The sequence below is a fragment of the Eurytemora carolleeae genome, unplaced genomic scaffold, assembly GCF_000591075.1.
Source record: "Eurytemora carolleeae unplaced genomic scaffold, Eaff_2.0 scaffold1877, whole genome shotgun sequence".
Classification (NCBI taxonomy): Eukaryota; Metazoa; Arthropoda; class Copepoda; order Calanoida; family Temoridae; genus Eurytemora; species Eurytemora carolleeae.
Window position 1 is genome coordinate 19,355 of NW_019397762.1, and position 19,684 is coordinate 39,038.

Consider the following 19,684-nt stretch of genomic DNA (forward strand, 5'->3'; position numbering starts at 1 on the left):
ATACAAACTTTTAAGAGTACGGCATTTAATACATGTAGCCATTTATAAACTTGTATATATTTTCTAATATGAGTCTATGCTCTGCATGCATTCTTAGAGCTGTATAAAAACTTGTATATATTTTCTAATATGAGTCTATGTTTTGCATTCATTCTATGAAGCTGTTCAAAAACTTGTAAATATTTTCTAATATGAGTCTATGCTCTGCAGTCTGCATGCATTCTTAGAGCTGTATAAAAACTTGTATATTTTTTCTAATTTGAGTCTGTGCTCTGCATGCATTCTTAGAGCTGTATAAAAACTTGTATATATTTTTTAATATGAGTCTATGTTTTGCATTCATTTTATGAAACCATATATAAACTTATATAAATTTTCTTTAGAAAGTCTATGCTATGCATAAACCTATGCTATGCATAAACCTATGCTATATATGAATTCTGCACAATCTACAAGTATATGCTATTTACTTACATTTATATCTTATGCCATAATCAATTGCATATATTATTGTAAAATAATAGACAAGTGTTGTAGTCTCCAATAATCATTGAATAGATTTATTTCAAACATGTAATAAATTACAGGTGTTTTAAACATGAATAACAATATTTTAATATAGTTAAAATGATAGATACAAAAGCTTAATAGCTTTTTATAATAAACATGAATGATGATATTCCGATGTAGCTAAATGTTTGATTAAATATTTTACTATTATTTCCTGTTGGAAGGAAAAGTAGTGGTTAAGGGTTTGAGGGCTTGGTGGTGTAGTTTAATACATTTATAATACTTTTGAAAATATATACCCAATTGCTTAATTGGAATTTACTATTTGTGGATTTGATCTTTCACATGCTAAAACGTATCATTTTTTTATTCCTTTGTCAGAATATATAGACTATAGAGGTAGAGTCGGCGAAAGTGTTTGGTTTGGACTCGGCTGGTAAAGACAACATTTTTTGGAAAAGGTCTCAAATTGAATTTATGGTCTACAATTAAGTATATAAAACTACGCATCTATACATCCTTATGCATTTAAAAAAAGATTCTTCCTATGGTCCTTCTAGACTTTTAATGCTAATTTAGTTAAAATGTCCATGTTTTTATTATATCAATAGCTCATATTGCAGATGGATCAATACATAAAATGTTTTCTTCTAGCTTGCAGTCTATGTGTATGTACCACTTTTTTTTGGTGAATATATTTATTAAAAATAAAATCTAGACTAAATCTATACTTTACCAGTTAATAAAGGTTTTCAGGAATGCCAAATGATTTTGGGACCAAGATATTGTTCAATTATCAAAGGTAAATGTAAGAGTCCAAAATAATAAGAAAATTTTTATTTACAATTTTTTTTAATCCGTGAAGATCTTCTTTACAAAAACTTTGCTATTATTTCTTTTTTGCAGTGGAGGATTATTACATTGGAAGAAAACAGAAAATGTTACACAGACAATGAAAACACTTTTTCAAAATTCTACTATGGACTTAGAAGACGAGAATGTTGGTAATAAATATAAATTGATTTTTTCTCATTTTGTTTGTTAAAATTTATGTTTCTATTCTACAATGCATTTATATAAATTTAGCATGTGTGTCTGGAAAAAATGTAGACATTAATCTATATAAAATGCACCAATCAAAACATTAAAGTTGCAATGTAGATTAAGCTATGTATAATGAAATATTGTTTTCAGTCATTTTTGTACTCTAATTCAAAACCAGTAATCCTGAGACAGACCCCTAAAAGTGCTACACTCTAAAAAATGCAATTTTGGTCTTTAGCATCAGGCATCAAAGTTCTTCTTTCATATTTCAAATTTCTTCTTTCATTACTCAAATTTTGTTGAATATTTTCCAAATTTACAATCTAACAAAACTTGTTAAAAGCTTACACATTGTTCTCTCAGCATGTGTTAAACTTTGTTACATAACATCTTTCTTTTGTCATGTGACAGTTTTCTTTCATTGTAATTAGCCGATATTTTAGTTTTGTGTAAGATTAAACAAATCTTGTCGTGTAAGATCAAGCAAACGTTGAACCATTTGCCGGGCTGGCACGGCTCGCACGTCTGGCTAGGAGGGGGAGAATCAGCTGAATTTCTAATTAGTAACAGTTTAGTCCGTTAGCTGACAGCACCATATGTCAATTCGATCTGGAAATTTGGAGATATCAAAAAGATTTAAAGGGAAACCTCCAAGAAACTGGAAAAACAAAATTAAAACTTGTTTAAGCCTTTGTACACTCTCTCAAACTAATGCTTGAATTTTCAATGCTTTGCTTGAAAGAGAGTATCAATGCAAAACCAAATCTTCCATAATTCAGACTGCAAAATCTACTTCTACAAGAATCAAATACGTTGTCTAAATTGGTGATCAATTGATGCCCTGTCCTTTAAGGCTTGAATTGTAATAAAGTGTAAATTTATGCTGCATGTTACTTTAAAGCTTTGTATTAAGATCTTTTATTTCTGCCTATTCATACTTTGTTATTTCATGTATTTGTATTATAAAAAAAATGTGATATAAACTTTAAACCTATGATGTTTAAATTTTTGTTTTTATCAATTGCATTTTTGCCAATTTATAGGTTTTAAAAACAAATAAATTGTATTAAAAAATTGAAATTTTGCATAACAGCCGGATTTTTAAGTATATCAACAAACTTTGAATCTAGTTAAAACAAATTTTGAGAGAATAGGTGGCGCCACCTGTAACAACCTCTTTTGACGGGTCAAGATTCAAAGCTAATTAATCATATAACAAATGATTACATAGTTGCGCAGTAAGTTGAAGGGACATTTGACAAATTTTGACACATGCTAATTTTTAAACACCGCAGTGTCGCTGGTTGAATCGACATCAAACAAACTTTGTGAGATGATAATTATATTAAGGCGCGGCTCGGGCGGCACAGCAAGCGGACAAACACTTGTTGATAGATCATGTCACAAATTTTGAATTAAGGCGACTGAAAATACATTCAACAAAATTTGAGGAATGATTCTGCTAAGGTGTATTTGATTCCAGTGCCTCGACAAATTTTGTTAAATGAAAATTTGAAATTTCTTAGAGTGTACGCACATGCTGCATAGAATTACAAGACAGAGAGAGAGCCTGTTCTAAGGCCGACTGCGCATAACTTCTTTTGGTTTCTGCCATACTGTTATTGTAAACGAAAACCCCAAAATCTTGAGAAGACGACATCTAGTTTCCTATCTATTATTTTGATTAATCTATGGTTAATGCTCATTGACGTTAATTACTGCCAGGACCAAACACAATTCCCTCAAATTTAAAAGTTGTCACAGTGGATAGCAAATTCAAGCTTTTAAGATTAGCGTTATTTTACGCAAAATCTTGACATTTCACTGTTAATCGAGATGTGCATTCTCACACAAAAATCAAGCAGTATTTTGTCAATTACTCCTTGTAAACTTAAGCTAGAAACAGACATGTAGACAATAAAAATAAATATTAACATGATTTTATATTTAGGAGAAGAAATGAACCAGACATCATACAAATATCATCTCAGCAATGAGTTTAAGCAGTTTAAACCAAACAGATCTCCAATCAGGAAATAAAGACAAGAGTAGTAAATCTTACACCATAACAGTTTTTCAAAACGTGTCTATCCAAGTACAATTCTCTTCACTTTCTTTAACCGTATTTATCCAGGTACAACTAAGATTCTCTTGACCATCAATGTCAACACACAGCTACAATCCCAAAAACTTCATGGTTAGATATGAATTGGGTCTTTAATAGTGTAATATCATTACAATATACATAAATAACGCAGTTAAGCAATCCTCAACCATGTTTATCAAAACAGGGAACCACACAGATACAATCTGATGATCTATCAACGCCACTAGCAATGGGCGCGATCTCCTTAGCTATTATTATCAATCAGATGCTCGCAATTATCAATGGAAAATCAAACAGCACGATCCTAGACTTGTTTACCAAAACAAGGAACAATTACTCTCTGGCAGTAAACAGTACTGAGTTTCCATATCAACTGGTATATTTCTTCAGGTTAGATATGAATTGGGTCTTTTACAGCATAATTACAATTTATGCAATGTTGTATATATAATGTATAATGTAGTAAATGAATTAATTACCTTATGATTATGACAGAGTTAAAAATATCTACGCATATTGAATGGGTTAATGACAATAATGATTTACAAATTTACCAATGGGCACATTTCATTATTGACATTATAGGATACAAATGGAACCTCTATTTGAATGCTTTCATCCCTTTCCTATGTCTCCACTTGGACTCTCCTTGTTGCTGATTTCTCTGTTGTTTCTGTGTTCTGGTAATATCTGATCTATCCATGTTGATGTCTGGTTCTAGAATGATATCTGAACATTTGTTACTGATTGACTACTCAACTCCATCTACGTCTTGGGTTTTCCATGAACTTATTCGATCTTTCCATATCTACTTCATCATCTTCCAGACTGATAGGGGGAAAGGGGGTGCTTTTACTACTCTAGTTGTATAGTTCTCAATAATTCCATTATCAAGTTCTGCTTGGTTTTCTGGAATGGGATTAACTGCTGGGGTTAGCATGAGATTTGGAACTTTTCTCAACTCATCTGTTTGCAATAGTGCAGAATGGATGTGATAAATCCATGAACTCCATTATCTCCTCTGAATTCTTTGAATAAATCTATGCGGACCAGTCTGTACACTGTCATTACTTCTTCTAATGCTGGAGATATTTTTCTTATAATCTGGTACAGTCCAGCCCAATATGATCTTAACCTGTCACAACTTCCAGGTACAATCTTCAGATAAAAAACCCAGACCCATTTCCCAACCTTGAACTGGGACACAATCTATTTGAAGATTTGAGCATTTGTCAGCTTTATTTACAGAACATATCCAATTAACAGGAAGTGTAGCTTCCCATCAAAACATGGTAAAGAATGGGGTCTGCAAGGTGGTGTTGTAGGCCTTCACACCCAGATTCCATTCATCCTGCATCACTCTTCCCATTGCTCTCAGAATACCCACTATAGTTCTAAGACATGAATTGTATGGTGTTGTCTTAGTATGCAATATCTTCAACTTTAAATAAGTCTTTCCACACTGGTTGACTAACTCTCCACCGGTGTTGAAGTCTATCTGGTTTAGTAAACTGAATACGCTGAAATGTTCTCGAATAAGAACTCTTGCCACTACACTAGCTTCCTTGTTACAAATTGGATTAGCACTGGCAAATCTTGTGAATCCATCTTGCACTGTCAACAAATATCTATTCTTTCTTACTGGTTGGTATAATGAAACCAGATAAAGACTTTTTCTCCTTTTATTTTTATACTGTACTTGGCATATGAGGTCCCATCATGGCTTTGATACTTCTTTGGTCAGGCAGATATCACATCGTCATCTTCATGGCAGATCTGGAACGCTTCTTTTAATCAATTGTTCTCCTTTTAAAGATGGATAATGTTTCTCATATTTGTTTCACTTGCTACCCGAGCAACCAATAAAACACTCTACTCCAGCTTGTTTTTGTGACAGTATACCAGCAATATTCAAAGCAGACTACTCTGTGGTGAGTATAAAAGGCCTGCTGGAGTCAAAGTCCGGATATGCCTGGATCTTTCCTGCTGAGTAACTCATAATGAAATCCTTTAATATCCTTTGAATCCAAGTAATCTCTTTACAACAAGTTGGTTGTGGCTATTTTTGTACGTCCTTGATATAATCATCCAACATTTGCACTCCATCTTTACTCACTTTATGTCCTAAGTACTCCACTTCCAACTGAAAAATCTTGGTCTTTGGCTGTATCTTGATTCCTGCTTTAGTATGAGCTTGTACTACCTTTCTTGGATGCTCCGTGTTTCCCCAAAAAATTATTAACATTTTTATTCACTTCCTCTTTCAATTTTTCATCTTTGCTTTTTGTTTAATATCCTGTTCTCATCTATCTTGAAGCTTTTGAGAAATAAATCTTTGTATTGAATTAAAATTTCTTGATAATGTTTCTCATCATCTTCCTTCTTCTATTTATGGTTCATGACTTCCTCTTAACTCTTCTTTAAGCCAGGACCTTTTATCATTCTCCAACCTGTAAATTGTCCCTAATCTCTGATGTGGACATATTTCTACTTTTACTTTGGTGTGGTTTTTCACTAAGATAACTGGTTCATTGACTCAAATTATAGATAGTTTCTGGAAGCACTAATTTTCTTTCTGTGTTTTGTTCTTCCGGTAGAATGGATTCTACAAAAACCTCTCCCCTCCATTCTCCTTCTTTTCTGACTTTTACTAGTTTTGCAGTTCCTGCAGGAATGAACACTTTCTCTGGGGTCTGCTTTCCAACTAGAAGGGATTACTTGCATGCACTTCTTTCCAGTCTGTCTTCTTTCACATGGGAAATAGGGTTCCTTTTGTTTAGAAATTAGGCATTTGATCTACTCCCATTTTATTATATAGAATATGTACATTTCAAATTGCTACACGCACGCTCATATGTATGCCTGGATCCTGAGTAAAGCTTCAGTAAGGCCTAAACCAACCATGGACGCTGATGTAAACTTACTTTGATTTCTTTCTTAATAGATGACATTCGTGTAAGTAATTATATGAAATCATTATAAAAATTGTTCTTATCAATGTTATATTGTTGCTATAATACTTCAATCTATTTCAGTTAAACATCCAAACTCTCTTCTACCAAGTAACACCATCTGAATAAAGAATTAAAGAAAACACAGTTTATATAGAGAGATAGTTTGAAACCGGTCATTCTAAAGAAATCAATACACCTTTGGCACTACGTATCCTGAATTTTTCTTTACTTCCTTTTCTAGTTATTAATTTTACTTCTTGTTTCACACTTGCAGAATTCACTTTGTTTTGTTTTAAGAATTCTAATCCAAAATTAATTGCATGATTAAAACCTTCTATCACTATAGGTTCAACTTTGTATACTTGATCTAGTCTGTAGTGTTAGAATTTGAACTTTTCTCCTATCCCAAACATTTTTAAGTCCTTATCATACTGTTTCTGCTGTACCTACCCATAAGTTGCTTATTCCTGACATTTTTACATCTACTGCTTCCCAGAATTCTATAGAAACTAAAGTACTAGTCACTAAATTCCCAGTATCAACCAATGCTAAACCATCAGTCTCATGCTTGATTATTTCACATATAAAGTTTTTCCTTTTACTTTTCCATACTTTTCAAGTTTGTTATTATTATACTTTTCCTCCCAACTAATCACTTTCTCTTCTAACTTGCTCTGAGGCTTAACGTTCTCTGTTCACTCATCACTAATAGGTGGCAGTTTTTACCCCCTTCTGCAAACTTCATTAAGTCTCGCTTCATATGACATGTACCTTTGGAGAAGAAACAACTTTTTCAGGCTGCATTAAATAGAAATCTCCATAACTTTCCTCTCTATATGATTCATCAGATTACTAAGCCAGACATTGCATTTACCTCCATAGGAACTTGCCCTGTTCTCCACATTTAATTCGTTTTCATGTTTCTATTCTCTGATTCTAAATTAAATGAGCTTGTCAACCCAGCTATGTCATGAGAAGCTGCTGAAGATCTAGGTATTTATTATTCTTAGGTTATACAGCTGATAATCTAGCACTTCCTTAATCTTGTTCTCATTTTGCAGTACCTTAGGCTTAAACTGTAGACATGCTCTCCACAATTGGACATGGTACAACCCCAAAATCATTAAAGTTTTGGACTCTGACAGTGTTTACTTGGCTGGAGCATATGCTTGTATCCATAGTCATAACTTGTTTTGTGGATTTTCAATTCTTGTCTGTCTTTTGTTGTTGTATTCCTACCTTCTTTATCTCTTTCCTGGGAGAATTTCTTCAATAATTCAGAAAAGAACTCTCCTGTTCCAAATGTATTGAATGCTAGTTTCTCTCCTGTAGGCTGCAACGGTACTCTTGTCTAGTCTCTCCCTTTATACACAACAATAACGTTTGGGATTGTTTGCCACTGATTGGACATATGATCTTCCAATTTCTCACACCAGGTAAACACTTCTTTTGGATTTTCCGGAATATTTCAGAGCTTTCTTTATAAAATACAGGATTCTTTTCTTAAGAGCAGTTTCAAATCTAACCATTTTCTCATAGTTGTCCTCATCTGCATCACCTTTGCATCAAGGTAATCCTTACTTATCTGAATTACATCTGTGTGCTTGGGTTTCTCTAGTATTGCTGTTACTCTTGCAAAAGGATCCTGACACTCTTGTGCATTTTTCCATGAAAATTTGCTTTTACTGAAAACCCTACATGGCCCCATGTTAAATGTCAAAATTGTAAAACTTTGCATTTAGAAAATTTAGTTTTTAAAAAACTGTCAGAAATTAACCAAAGCAGACAAAAACATATTTATTGTTGTTTAAAGAAGAAAGACTTGTTATAAAATGTCTTTATTTTAACAGATTGCTTTGTCTCATTCTAACCAGGCCAGCTACATTAAGCACAAAAGCACAAGCGTAAGTTATCTGATAAAATGCTAATTTTTAACTGATGCAATCTTAACTGTAAACTGATACAATGTTAACTGTTAATTGATAAAATGTTAACTGTTATGTGCAACAATGTTAACTGTTATGTGCAACAATGTTACCTGTGATAAATTATTCCAGAAAGCATTAAAATATTGGTTACTTTTTTTCAACAAGAATTTTTGTTAAAATGATTATTTTTAAGCCCTGTATCAAAACAGCAAACCCGATAAAAGTATGGAATAGAAAACAGCTGTTAGAATCAAGTATGATTTAATTTGAATAATGATCATATGAACATAAAGTACAGCCCATTGTTAAGATAAACCCATTTCATTCAAAAGGTTGATTTGCATGCTGCTTGTAAAACTATATGCTTTTAAAGCTGGCATCAATTATAAACACATAACATTGCTTAAATGTTGTCTTCCTATTCCACAGTTTTATGGGTCTCACTGTACTCAGATATTTGACATTTTGTGTTTAAAAGAAATATCAACAAATATCACACTTATTCACTGTTTTTGATTTAGAGTATATGATACATGGGGAAGTCGATGCACTTTTTTGTACTTTTTAAGCACAAAGGTATGTAAGTAAATAATGTGATGTCTCTAAGTTGTTGCCTGATAAGCAAAATTTAGAAATGATATCAAGTCCAGTTTCCTGAGGGAGTGACATCAATTTAAAGAATTGTCAAAACTGGAGATTTCAAAACTGGAAATTTCCAAAATGCCTGGGAATTTGAGGAAGTCCCCAAATGCCTAAGGAATCTGGGAATTTCCCAAATGCCTGGGTATTTGGGAAATTTATCAAAGGCGTGGGTAATTGGGAAAATCCTCAGATTCCATAAATTCTAATCTAGTCATTTGAGAAATTTACAAAATCTTAAAAATATACCGCCCTCCAATTTCTATAAAAATTTTGGAAATTTTGGAAATTCCCCAAATATCTGAAATCTGGGAAATTCCCCAAATGCCTGGAAATCTGGGGAATTCCCCATATTCCTATTCTCTTCAAAATTATAATTACTGTTTGGTCATGAGTTTAGTCTCAGTCAAAAAAAAACATGATTTAAAGAGGTTGGAGCCTTAATTTCATGTAACCCTCAATTTGAAGAGGAACATTACTTGTTTACAATCAATAGTATGGAGAATAATGTCGTTTTTCTAGCTCCTCAAATTTGTTAATGTGAAAATACCATGATATCCAAAATTTCTCTCCCTGGCTTTCCTCCATCCTGTCTGGATTCTCCTTGACTAGAAGAGCATAGATGGTCCTGTCTTCACACTCCAAGCCATCCTATTTAACAAGAGGGGACCCCTCAACAACAACAAACTAGATCAACTTCAAATCCAGGTTAATTGAAAAATTTAAGAGCATTGGCAGAGACCTCAACCAAAATTTGGACTCCTTCCCTTTATGAATTCTATCAAGAAATTGCTGAACTCTACTTTCCAACATAAAGATCATCCAGCAGTTTCACAACGTGGATCACCTCCACAGCATCACCCTACCTCAACAACTGGTCATGAATATCATAAGAAGTCTACCTATGGAAGTGAGGTTGTCTTTGAATGACCAATTAAAGAGTTTCGTGATCAATGCACAGCAAATGTCTGACCACTGGCAACATTCTTATTCCTTACACAGTTTGTAAACAACCTTTGCAAACTCGATAACCCCCTTGCAAGTATAGGGGTCAAACCAGTTCTTTATGACCTCTCAGTGCTAAGACCAAACCTACACTTCATTCCTCTGGTTGTTTGCCTGAGTGTCCCAGACGTCCCTGCACCCTATGCACTGTCAAGGAATTCCAATCTGATCACTATACCCTCAACCTCCAGTGCAGGGTTGCCAAATTTAGTTCTCTTGAAATCCTCAAATTCATTTCCAACAACCATGTTTGCCCTGGCTGTTCCCATACTCAAAACCCAGCCTTCAGATGCAAATTATTCTTCCACAATAGGAACTCCAAGGTGTGCCTGCATGCACAGCAACCAGACCCCCACATCTCTACATCCAAGGTGGGCTCTGACAGATCATTCCCTTGGTAGAACATACCCATGGGAGATTTCTCTCTAGGGATCCAGTACAACAATGGCCATCTGATCTCCAAATCAGCCTTCCAAATTCTTCCACCCTCCATGCAATCCCGAGGGACCTCTTCCAGGGTGAGGGTCATTCACAAGGACATAAACCTTGTACCACACCAGCCAGATCTCCATCCTCCTGGGTGAAGACAACCACCTCTTCTTCCCCACTGAAGTGGAACACGAACCACATTGAGTGGTTCCATACCAAAGTAACCTGACCCAGAATCATCTGGTATAGAGCGGCCTGTCCCTTCCAACACCATCACCTGGATAGATATAGAATACTTAAATCCTACAATCCATGAATAATTCTGCAATCCATAGCAATTCTACTTGATATTTATTTTCAGAAGTAACATCCAAATGTTTAGACTGATCCAATCACATCCTCCAATCTAAAATTACTCCTTAATTACCAGTGACAAATTCAATTAGTAATTTACCCAATTAATTATTAAAATGAATTTTATACCAATATTTTATTTGTATTAAAACTGTATTTTGTAGGTTAAAAATAAATTCATTTATTAGCAACTTTGAGTTTGTGGCCATCAAACCTTCCGTCCATTATTTTATGATCACAACTGTAATTTAATTACTAATTGTCAAGGCTAGATGAGACCGGTTTAGGAGACTCTAATTTTACAAGTTTTGTTGCATAATAAATATATATCACACCCTCAACTCAGCTTTTGGTGTGTATTGCAGTGATTTACAGTACTCTGATGGAAAACCTTGTGGATAATGATCAATTTTTAAAAGCTATGCATGGATCTGTGGATCACAAAGTTCTAAAATTATGATTTATAAATTCATTCGTTTATAAATAGGAATAGGAATAGGAATAGGAATATGACATTTAACAAACCTGCAGTATTTGCAGGATATTGTTATACACAAAATAGTTTTAAAGATCAGTCTTTAGAACAGGAGAGGCAGAAGGCCAACCACAGCAATTCCTAGTCTGAGCCACATTCTCCTCATTTTTTATCTGAGCCACCTCAAAATCTTTGTCCTTTTAAAAATAATTTTTCAAGTGTCCAATCCTTGAAGATAAGAACATGTTTAAAAAATCTGTTCATGTTAGGGAATAAATGAAATATTGAATTTTCTCTTACATATTTTAAATTTGTGAAAAAATGTATATGCTCCCAAAACCATATTCATCCGTCTGCAGTAAACCTTTTTCGCATAGATTGCTGAAAATTATTGTGAAATTCAATCAAAACAACTAATTCTAATCTTTCACTTCATTTTCACCCCCATTTCTTTAATGATTTAAATACTGTTTGAATTCATAGAGTTGTGGCGAATTGATTGTAGTAAATGATTTAGATAATTTAAATTAAACATTATTTTCAGTTGGATATAATAGTGTGACAGGCAATAGTGATCTTGGTAGGAGAACAAAAATTTGCCTGTTTTGTAAGTATTTGAGAAATCCATGATTTTTTATATGGGTTGAAATGAAAAGATTATAGACCATGTTCAAGTAAATACTTTGATATACATTTTAATTATAAAGTTAACCATTTTGGAGGCAGAAAAGGTTTAAGTTTTAGCCTGAATAAAGTTTGACATCATTCTCATGGATCTAAAGAATCCAACATTATAAAATAATTGGAAAGCTTTAGTCTAACCATGTTTTAAGCCCTAAAGGCCTAACATGGCCAGATTTTCAAAAAATATTCTCATCTTGAAGGATGTAGACCTAAAAATAATATTTTTGAAATGTCAAGTATTTTGAGGTGGCTCGGACAATAAAAGAATGTGGCTAAGATTAGGAATTGTTGTGGTTTGCCTTCCTCCTCTTAGAACAGTGTTGTGTTGTAGTGTTCAATGGACTACTTTTAAATAACTGAAATCTAACATCCTATACCATAATTTCCTAAGTCCCCTGTACTCTAAATAACAATTTTAGTGACCCATAAAACTATTTTGTGATTAGTCTGAAGCTAATAGATATTGTTTTACAAAAAAAAAAATTTCAAGTCAGACCTGGGAGATTTTGGTTTACCAGTCCTTCATAATCCAGCTAAGGTATAATAAGCGTCATTTTTGTAAACAGTATCTTTTAAGGAACCCTCGTTGAAAATTTGTTTAAATTATTTTACACATTTTTTAAACTTTAATCTAATAATGTTGAAGAAATTGTCCTTTTTTCTTGCTTTAAAATGGAAAATGCTTAATTTAAAGAATCCACAAGCCTTTTTCATGGTTTTAAGCCACTGTATTGCAATTTGCATGAAACCACAATACAAAATTCAAAACTGTAAGTCAAATATCATGCTCAGTAGAACACTGTAGGTCAAATACCAATTATATTTGTGTCTAGGAGACCTACGCTAACCTATGGTCTAAAACAAAGTTTGGATTTAAGTTTGCTTATAAACATCATATAGATCAGGTATATTTATATTTTTTATCATATATTAAAGAGTTGGAATTCAAATTGACCCTAGTCCACTGTGGTTTAACATAAGCCCCTGTGCAAAATTAAAACATGTCGGCTTAACACCTTTCAAACAAGCAGTACATCTGGCCAAAAACAAGCAGTACATCTGGTCAAAAACAAGAAAAATAGAAAGGTTTTTAACCATGCACTTAGATGCCGGTTTTTTACCGGCTCCGATACTCAGCTGACTATGAAGAACTGACTACTTTCGAAAATGCCTGCCACATTCTGAGCCACAAAGCCAACAACTTCCCATTTTATATGCTGTGGGAGTTCCTGGATACCCTCCCTTCCTGATGTTTTCCAATCTTCCAACTCCTTCACCTCCCCCCCTTTTCAGCGGAAAGGAAAAATCGTTTCATGAAATTTCGCATTTTTCGGATGAAAAAAGTTTTTTCGCGAAAATTTTTGCGTTTTGTTTGCTCTTTCAGAAACTTAAAAATTTAGCTTTTTGTGAAATTTCACTTTGATCTTGTGTGAAAAAATGCGAATTTTTCGCAAAAGAGAGAAGGCAAAAGTTTTGCAAAATAATAATGCAAAATTTTGCGTAAAATTATTTTGAAATTTTGTGAAAAATTCAAAAATTATACGAAAAAAAAGAAAATTTAGTGAAAAAATATGCAATAGAGCAAAAGAGCCCTGGTGCCCGGTGCCACCAAGCTGTGCTGTCATTGGTCCATTTAAAAGATTCTTTATTGTAATTGGCTGGCTCATAGTCATAGTTGAACATATGTTGACGGACAGAAACTTAAAAGTTAGGTAGAGAAATCAAATTTTTTTTCATCAAACATGTATAAAAGTAAAGGAAGAGAAATTATTGGTATGGCACCATTAAAGATGGGGCTGCAGACTCCCCCCCCTTTTCTCTCCATTTAACCCGAAAGAAAATACACTATGAATATGTGTTGAATGCTGGTTCAGCCATGACTTAACCTTCAAGTCTAATCAGCTCATTGTCGAGTCAGGCATTCCTGCTTAGAATAGAAAATTACAATTGAGCAGAGTGTCCCTCAAAAAATCTGGATTTTTACAAATATATTTTTGTTAAAAATAAATTCAAAAGATGATTTATTTAATATCTACAAATTTATAACATAGATTATAGCTTTTAAATTTAAAAGTTTTAGGTCTCCCTTACAATAATCCAAAGGTTGCAAGCTCCCACGACAAAATTTATACGAATTTTGCAAATTACTTCTGAAAACTAAAGCTAAAAAGTGCATTATAGTTAACAAATATACAATTATATGTCTACAAAAAAGTATACTTGAGCTAGTAAGGTAAAATCAAAGGTCGAAGGGGTGTGCCACTTTAAAGTCTACCAATTCCTGAAAACTGGAGCAACTTTATATTAGTGTCTGGATCATAAGTTACCTTAATCAAATTTTTTAGAATATCTAAAACACTTTTTTGTGAAAGCTTTGTATTTCTAATAATTTCTAAGATTGATTGGATTCTGAAGGCGGATGATGATACTTATGTAATAATGGAAAATCTTCATGCAATGCTTGGTAACTTTATGATAAAAATCACTATTTTATCAAACTTAGTTGCAATCAAACTAAGTTGCAATCAAACTTAGTTGTAATGAAACTTAGTTGCATTCAAACTTAACTATAATTAAACTTAGTTGCAATCAAACTTAGTTGCAATCATACTTAGTTGTAATTAAACTTAGTTGCAGTAGAGCTTTGTTGCAATCAAACTAGTTGTTATTAAACTTTGCGGCAATCAAACTTAGTTACAATCAAACATAGTTGTAATCAAAGTTAGTTGCAACCAAACTTAGTTGGTATAAAACTTAGTTGCAATCGAGCTTAGTTGCAATCAAATTTAGTTGTTATCAAACTTAGTTTTGATAAAACTTAGTTGTAATCATGCTGAATTTCAATAAAAGTTATTTGCAATCAAATTTAGTTGCAATCAAACTTAGTTGTAATCAAACTTATGTGTGATTTAACTGAGTTGCAATCAAACTTAGTTGCAATCAAACTTAGTTGTAATTAAGCTTAGTTGCAATAGAGCTTTGTTGCAATCAAACTTAGGTGTAAATAAACTTAGTTGCAATAGAGCTTTCTTAAAATCAAACTTATTTGTAATTAAACTTAGTTGCAATAGAGTTTTGTTGTAATCAAACTTAGTTGTAATTAAACTTAGTTGTAATAGAGCTTTGTTGCAATCAAACTTAGTTGTAAATAAACTTAGTTGCAATAGAGTTTTGTTGAAATCAAACTTAGTTGTAATTAAACTTTGTTGCAATCAAACTTAGTTCCAATCAAATTTAGCTCCAATCAAACTTAGTTGTATTCAAAGTTAGTTGCAACCAAACTTAATTGCAATCAAATTTAGTTGTAATTAAACTTAGTTGCAATAGAGCTTTGTTGAAATCAAACTTAGTTGTAATTAAACTTTGTTGCAATCAAACTTAGTTCCAATCAAATTTAGTTCCAATCAAACTTAGTTGTAATCAAAGTTAGTTGCAACCAAACTTAATTGCAATCAAATTTAGTTGTAATTAAACTTAGTTGCAATAGAGGTTTGGTGCAATCAAACTTAGTTGTAATTAAACTTTGTTGCAATCAAACTTAGTTCCAATTAAACTTAGTTCCAATCAAACTTAGTTCCGATCAAACTTAGTTGCAATCAAACTTAGCTGCAATTAAACTTAGTTGTTATATGCTTTGTTTTTCACTACCTTTTTGAATAAAAATTCCTGGTTATAGTAATTCAATGAAATTCATAGTGTGGGACCCATAAAACTGTGGAAAAGGAAGACAACTGTTGTACTTAAGTAATACAAGCAGTTGAGCAGTGTGGTTGTATCCCTATACCATGGGTTTCTGGGTGTCATGGTAAAAATTGTATTAATTGATGTTTTAGCTCTATATGACCCTGATATCCCAACCTTGTTCGGTGCTCACTATAATAAAATAGTACCAGGGGGAACAGTGAGCGGAGGGGCAGGATATCTTCTTTCCAGGTAGAAAATACTAATCAAAGATTTTAAAAGACGTGACCGGTAGTTCAACACGGCTGTCACTAGCCTGAAAAAATGTAGGGTTAGAAATCACGGCCCCTTCCACATAAGCAGCCTCAGGAGGTTGGAAACCACTTTTGAGAGTAGATTTAAAAAGGGTTTCCATCGTACTACTTATGCGAAATTATGTGCAATTAAGTGAAATAATTTTCATTTGTGTAATTTTGCAGGATTTCGAGAAATTGGCGAAACTTCAATTTCACGAAATTAAAGCGTAATTTCACATAATTTCTACAACCTTATTTCATGAAATTTTGTAGTATTCACCTGTAATTACTGAAACTTTGATTTCGCAAAATTACACTGTAATTTCACATAATTTCTACAAAAGTGATTGTGTGAAATGTTGCAATAATTACGCCTTATTAGCAAAACCTCCATACAAACCAGCCAACAGGAGAAGATTTGAACCTTCCTGGACATGAACTCTAACCATTTAAAAGTTAGCTTACTATAGAGAAGGTTTGGGACCTTGTAATTGAAGTTTACCTTAAGTACGAGAATCCAAATACATCAGAGGTGTTATGACTGATCTCAGAGGAATGAACAGAAAAAAGTTTTTATTTAATTGTAAACTTTAATTCCGTATTTTTTAGGGTTTCCAGTCATAATTAGGGTACATGTAATTTTGCGTAATTATGTGTAAAACTTTCTTTCACTTACTTTGGAGCATTACACAAAATTACGTGCAAATTACAAATATGAAAGTCTGGTTTTGCTTAATTAAAGCGTAATACAAAACAATTTTGTAATTACTAATTAGTAAAGTACATATTAATTCTCAGAGATAATATAGCGGGAAAATATGTGTAAAATAGTGCTGGGCGCGTTCCTGGTGGAACAATCGTTCTTTCCTAAGAACGAATGGAACGATCAAGAATGATCCCATTATTCTGAAAAAAACGAACGCTTAGAACGCGTTTTTAAAAATATTAGAACGATTTGTATGACCAGAGCGGAATGGAACGGGAATTGCTTGAAAAGAACAGTTAAAATTGTTAACGTGTTCTTATTTTCAAGAATGCATTCTAAGTTAGGGTTTCCAACGTAATAGATAATTCTCTTACGCGTAATTACGTGCAGTTACGTGTAATAATTTTCATTTCGTGTAATTTCGCAGGATTACATGTAATAGGGGAAATATTCATTTCGTGAAATTACGGCGTAATTTCGCGTAATTNCTACATTGAAAAAAGAGAGATAATGTTACGTTTTCTCCTGAAGTTATTGAATATATGATTAATCATTCTAACCAACATTTATAATCTTATTTTATTTTAGATTTAAAGAAGATAAACAGGTTATCAAATATGATAATCAGTCAGAAGTTTGCCAAGATGTTCTTTAGATTTGGAACTGAGTTTTTGCCACAAACTCAAATATTCTAATCCCTAAATCTTTGTACCGAGTGGTGTAAACCTTTGATATTTCAAACTTAGAATATTTCACCAAAATAATTCAAAGTATCTGCACATTTGAATTATTTTCGTGCAAATTTTAAAGATATTCAATTTTAAAATCAACCTTTTTTAAAAACAAATTCTAGGGGCCCTAGGATTCTAGGGGGGGGGGGTATATAACCCCAATAACTATTTTACGCCACTGATATTTCAACCTACTTTCTCAAGTTTACCTTCCTTGTTTGAAAAAGATGTCAATAAAATCGTCAAAATATTTTTGACCTGGTTGTAGCAGGCATATCCTTACACATACTGTCCCGCTATGATTAATTCTGAGAATTAATATGTACTTTTGTTGTCTCTAAGGAACAAGATTCTGACGATGAACAGATAGACAAGGAATAACCCTCAAATCAAAATCGATAATGCAGAAAACTCTGTATTTCCTAAAAAAAATGAAATGAATAATGATAAATAATTATTACAGGGTTTACAAATTTATAATGAAAAGATTCTTACGATCTATTTTCCTATTCGTGGGACTATCTGTCGAAAAGTCCGAAGACGCTTTTTATACATTAAAACTTCTGAAAAGATTGACAATTAAATGTTGATGAAAGTCACTAATTCTTTAAATAGAAATGTTTTTGTTTAACTTTGAAATGGTTCACAATTGATAAACGTTTATACTCCGTTATCGGAGAACAAAGAAGAAAAGCGGGCTGAAATTGTNTTGAATAATTTAAATACTTTCAAATTGAATTAAAATTCGGTGATTGTGATGAACCAAACCTCTGTAGAGAAAAAAAGTAGATGTTAGTGCCACATTTTATTGAAAATATATTTCGGTCTGGTAAGCCGGCTAGTTCGCACGATATAAAAACCATCGATGTTAAAAACCATAAAAGAATAAACAAACAAAAAAGACTATTTAAAAAAGAATTTAAATGGGCTGTCAAATGGACAAAAGGGAAACGAACTCAGATCATGTTATGGAAAAAAGATAATTTGCAAATATTCACTTTTTAAAAATATTTTAAGAAAATTAGTATTCCTTGAGATTGTTTCTGTCGAATGAAGATAAAAAACTAGTTAATATGTATAGAGTTTAAAGTGGTGGTGGAGGTCGATCTAATTAAACCGAACTTTTATGTAAATCAGGGGGGGGGGCGGCTTGTCTAAGGAGGGGTATATCTAAGGAGAAATATTTGTCTGATGTACAATTACTGCGCGCATACAATAACTTATTCTGAATATTTCTTTCATACAAATGGAGTACCCGTCTGCAAAGCATGCATAATCATATGGTAAGGCGGGCCTTTTCAGTTGTATCTCTTGGCTATTTCATACTCCTTGTTAGACTAACAATGGTCAACCTAGACCGAAAAATATTTTCAATAAAAAGTGGAGCTAACATCTACTTTTTTACTCTATACAGGTTTGGTCCATCACCATAAACGAATTTCAATTAAATTTGAAAGTATTTAAATTATCTAATCAGATTGGACATGGTTGTATCACACATATCTTTACACATATTTTCCATGTTTATTCATTTCTGTGAATTAATATGTACTTTACTAATTACAGAATGGTTTCATATTACCTCATTTCGCGTAATTACGCCATAATTAAGCAAAACTAGACTTTCCTTCATATACATAATTAGCTCGTAATTTCGCGTAATGCTCCTCCATAAGTGAAAGAAAGTGTTATGTGTAATTACGCGTAATTACATGTAACGGAATTATGACTGGAAACCTTAGATATTAAATTCAACAATAATATTTCTAAAATACTGATAAACATGTAAATAACAAATTTATTAAGTATATATTGAGTAGGATTAAAGACCCCCCCCCCAAAATTTTTTTTTTTACAAAATTCATGAGACATTGATAAAGCTTTTAATTTAAATTTCTCTTTCATTTAAAACTTGAATATCATGGAGTTTTCAGTATTTAAAAATACAGGCTTAAAGGGCCTAAAAGCCTAATTTCAAGTGCCGTTTCATGCAACGGAGGTAATGTCCGATTTACAACGGTACCCTTAAAACCTTCATGTGTTTGTCGAGTACTAAGCTAAAAATGCCAGTTTTCACCATTCTTACTATTTTGATTTGGTACTTGCATTTCCAGAAAAAAATAGTATCAGGATAGATAGAT

The 19,684-nt window shown here is 32.7% G+C and overlaps 1 protein-coding gene across 2 annotated transcripts; it reads left to right on the plus strand.

Moving 5' to 3' along the window:
- Positions 1-1,113: 1,113 nt before the first annotated feature.
- On the plus strand, positions 1,114-16,100 carry LOC111715825 (glycoprotein-N-acetylgalactosamine 3-beta-galactosyltransferase 1). Of its 2 annotated transcripts, none has more exons than XM_023491206.1 (10): positions 1,114-1,198; positions 1,259-1,312; positions 1,417-1,514; positions 3,506-3,587; positions 8,466-8,519; positions 9,065-9,119; positions 12,620-12,667; positions 12,963-13,034; positions 14,527-14,593; positions 15,963-16,095. In XM_023491206.1, exons 1-10 carry the CDS (start codon positions 1,134-1,136, stop codon positions 16,064-16,066), a joined length of 699 nt encoding a protein of 232 aa, XP_023346974.1. In that variant the 5' UTR covers positions 1,114-1,133; the 3' UTR covers positions 16,067-16,095. The 2 variants fall into 2 exon arrangements, with proteins under 2 accessions (XP_023346974.1, XP_023346975.1); XM_023491207.1 differs by having other exon boundaries at positions 1,128-1,198; positions 1,267-1,312; positions 15,963-16,100.
- The last annotated feature ends 3,584 nt before the right edge of the window (positions 16,101-19,684 follow it).

Excerpts from the sequence above, each read along its gene's own strand:
- LOC111715825 (XM_023491206.1), top strand. The coding sequence starts at position 1,134 with ATGGATCAATACATAAAATGTTTTCTTCTAGCTTGCAGTCTATGTGTA. Across the intron at positions 1,515-3,505 it reads CTTAGAAGACGAGAATGTTG|GAGAAGAAATGAACCAGACA; the intron begins GTAATAAATATA and ends TTTTATATTTAG. Across the intron at positions 14,594-15,962 it reads AAATCTTCATGCAATGCTTG|CTCTATATGACCCTGATATC; the intron begins GTAACTTTATGA and ends TTGATGTTTTAG.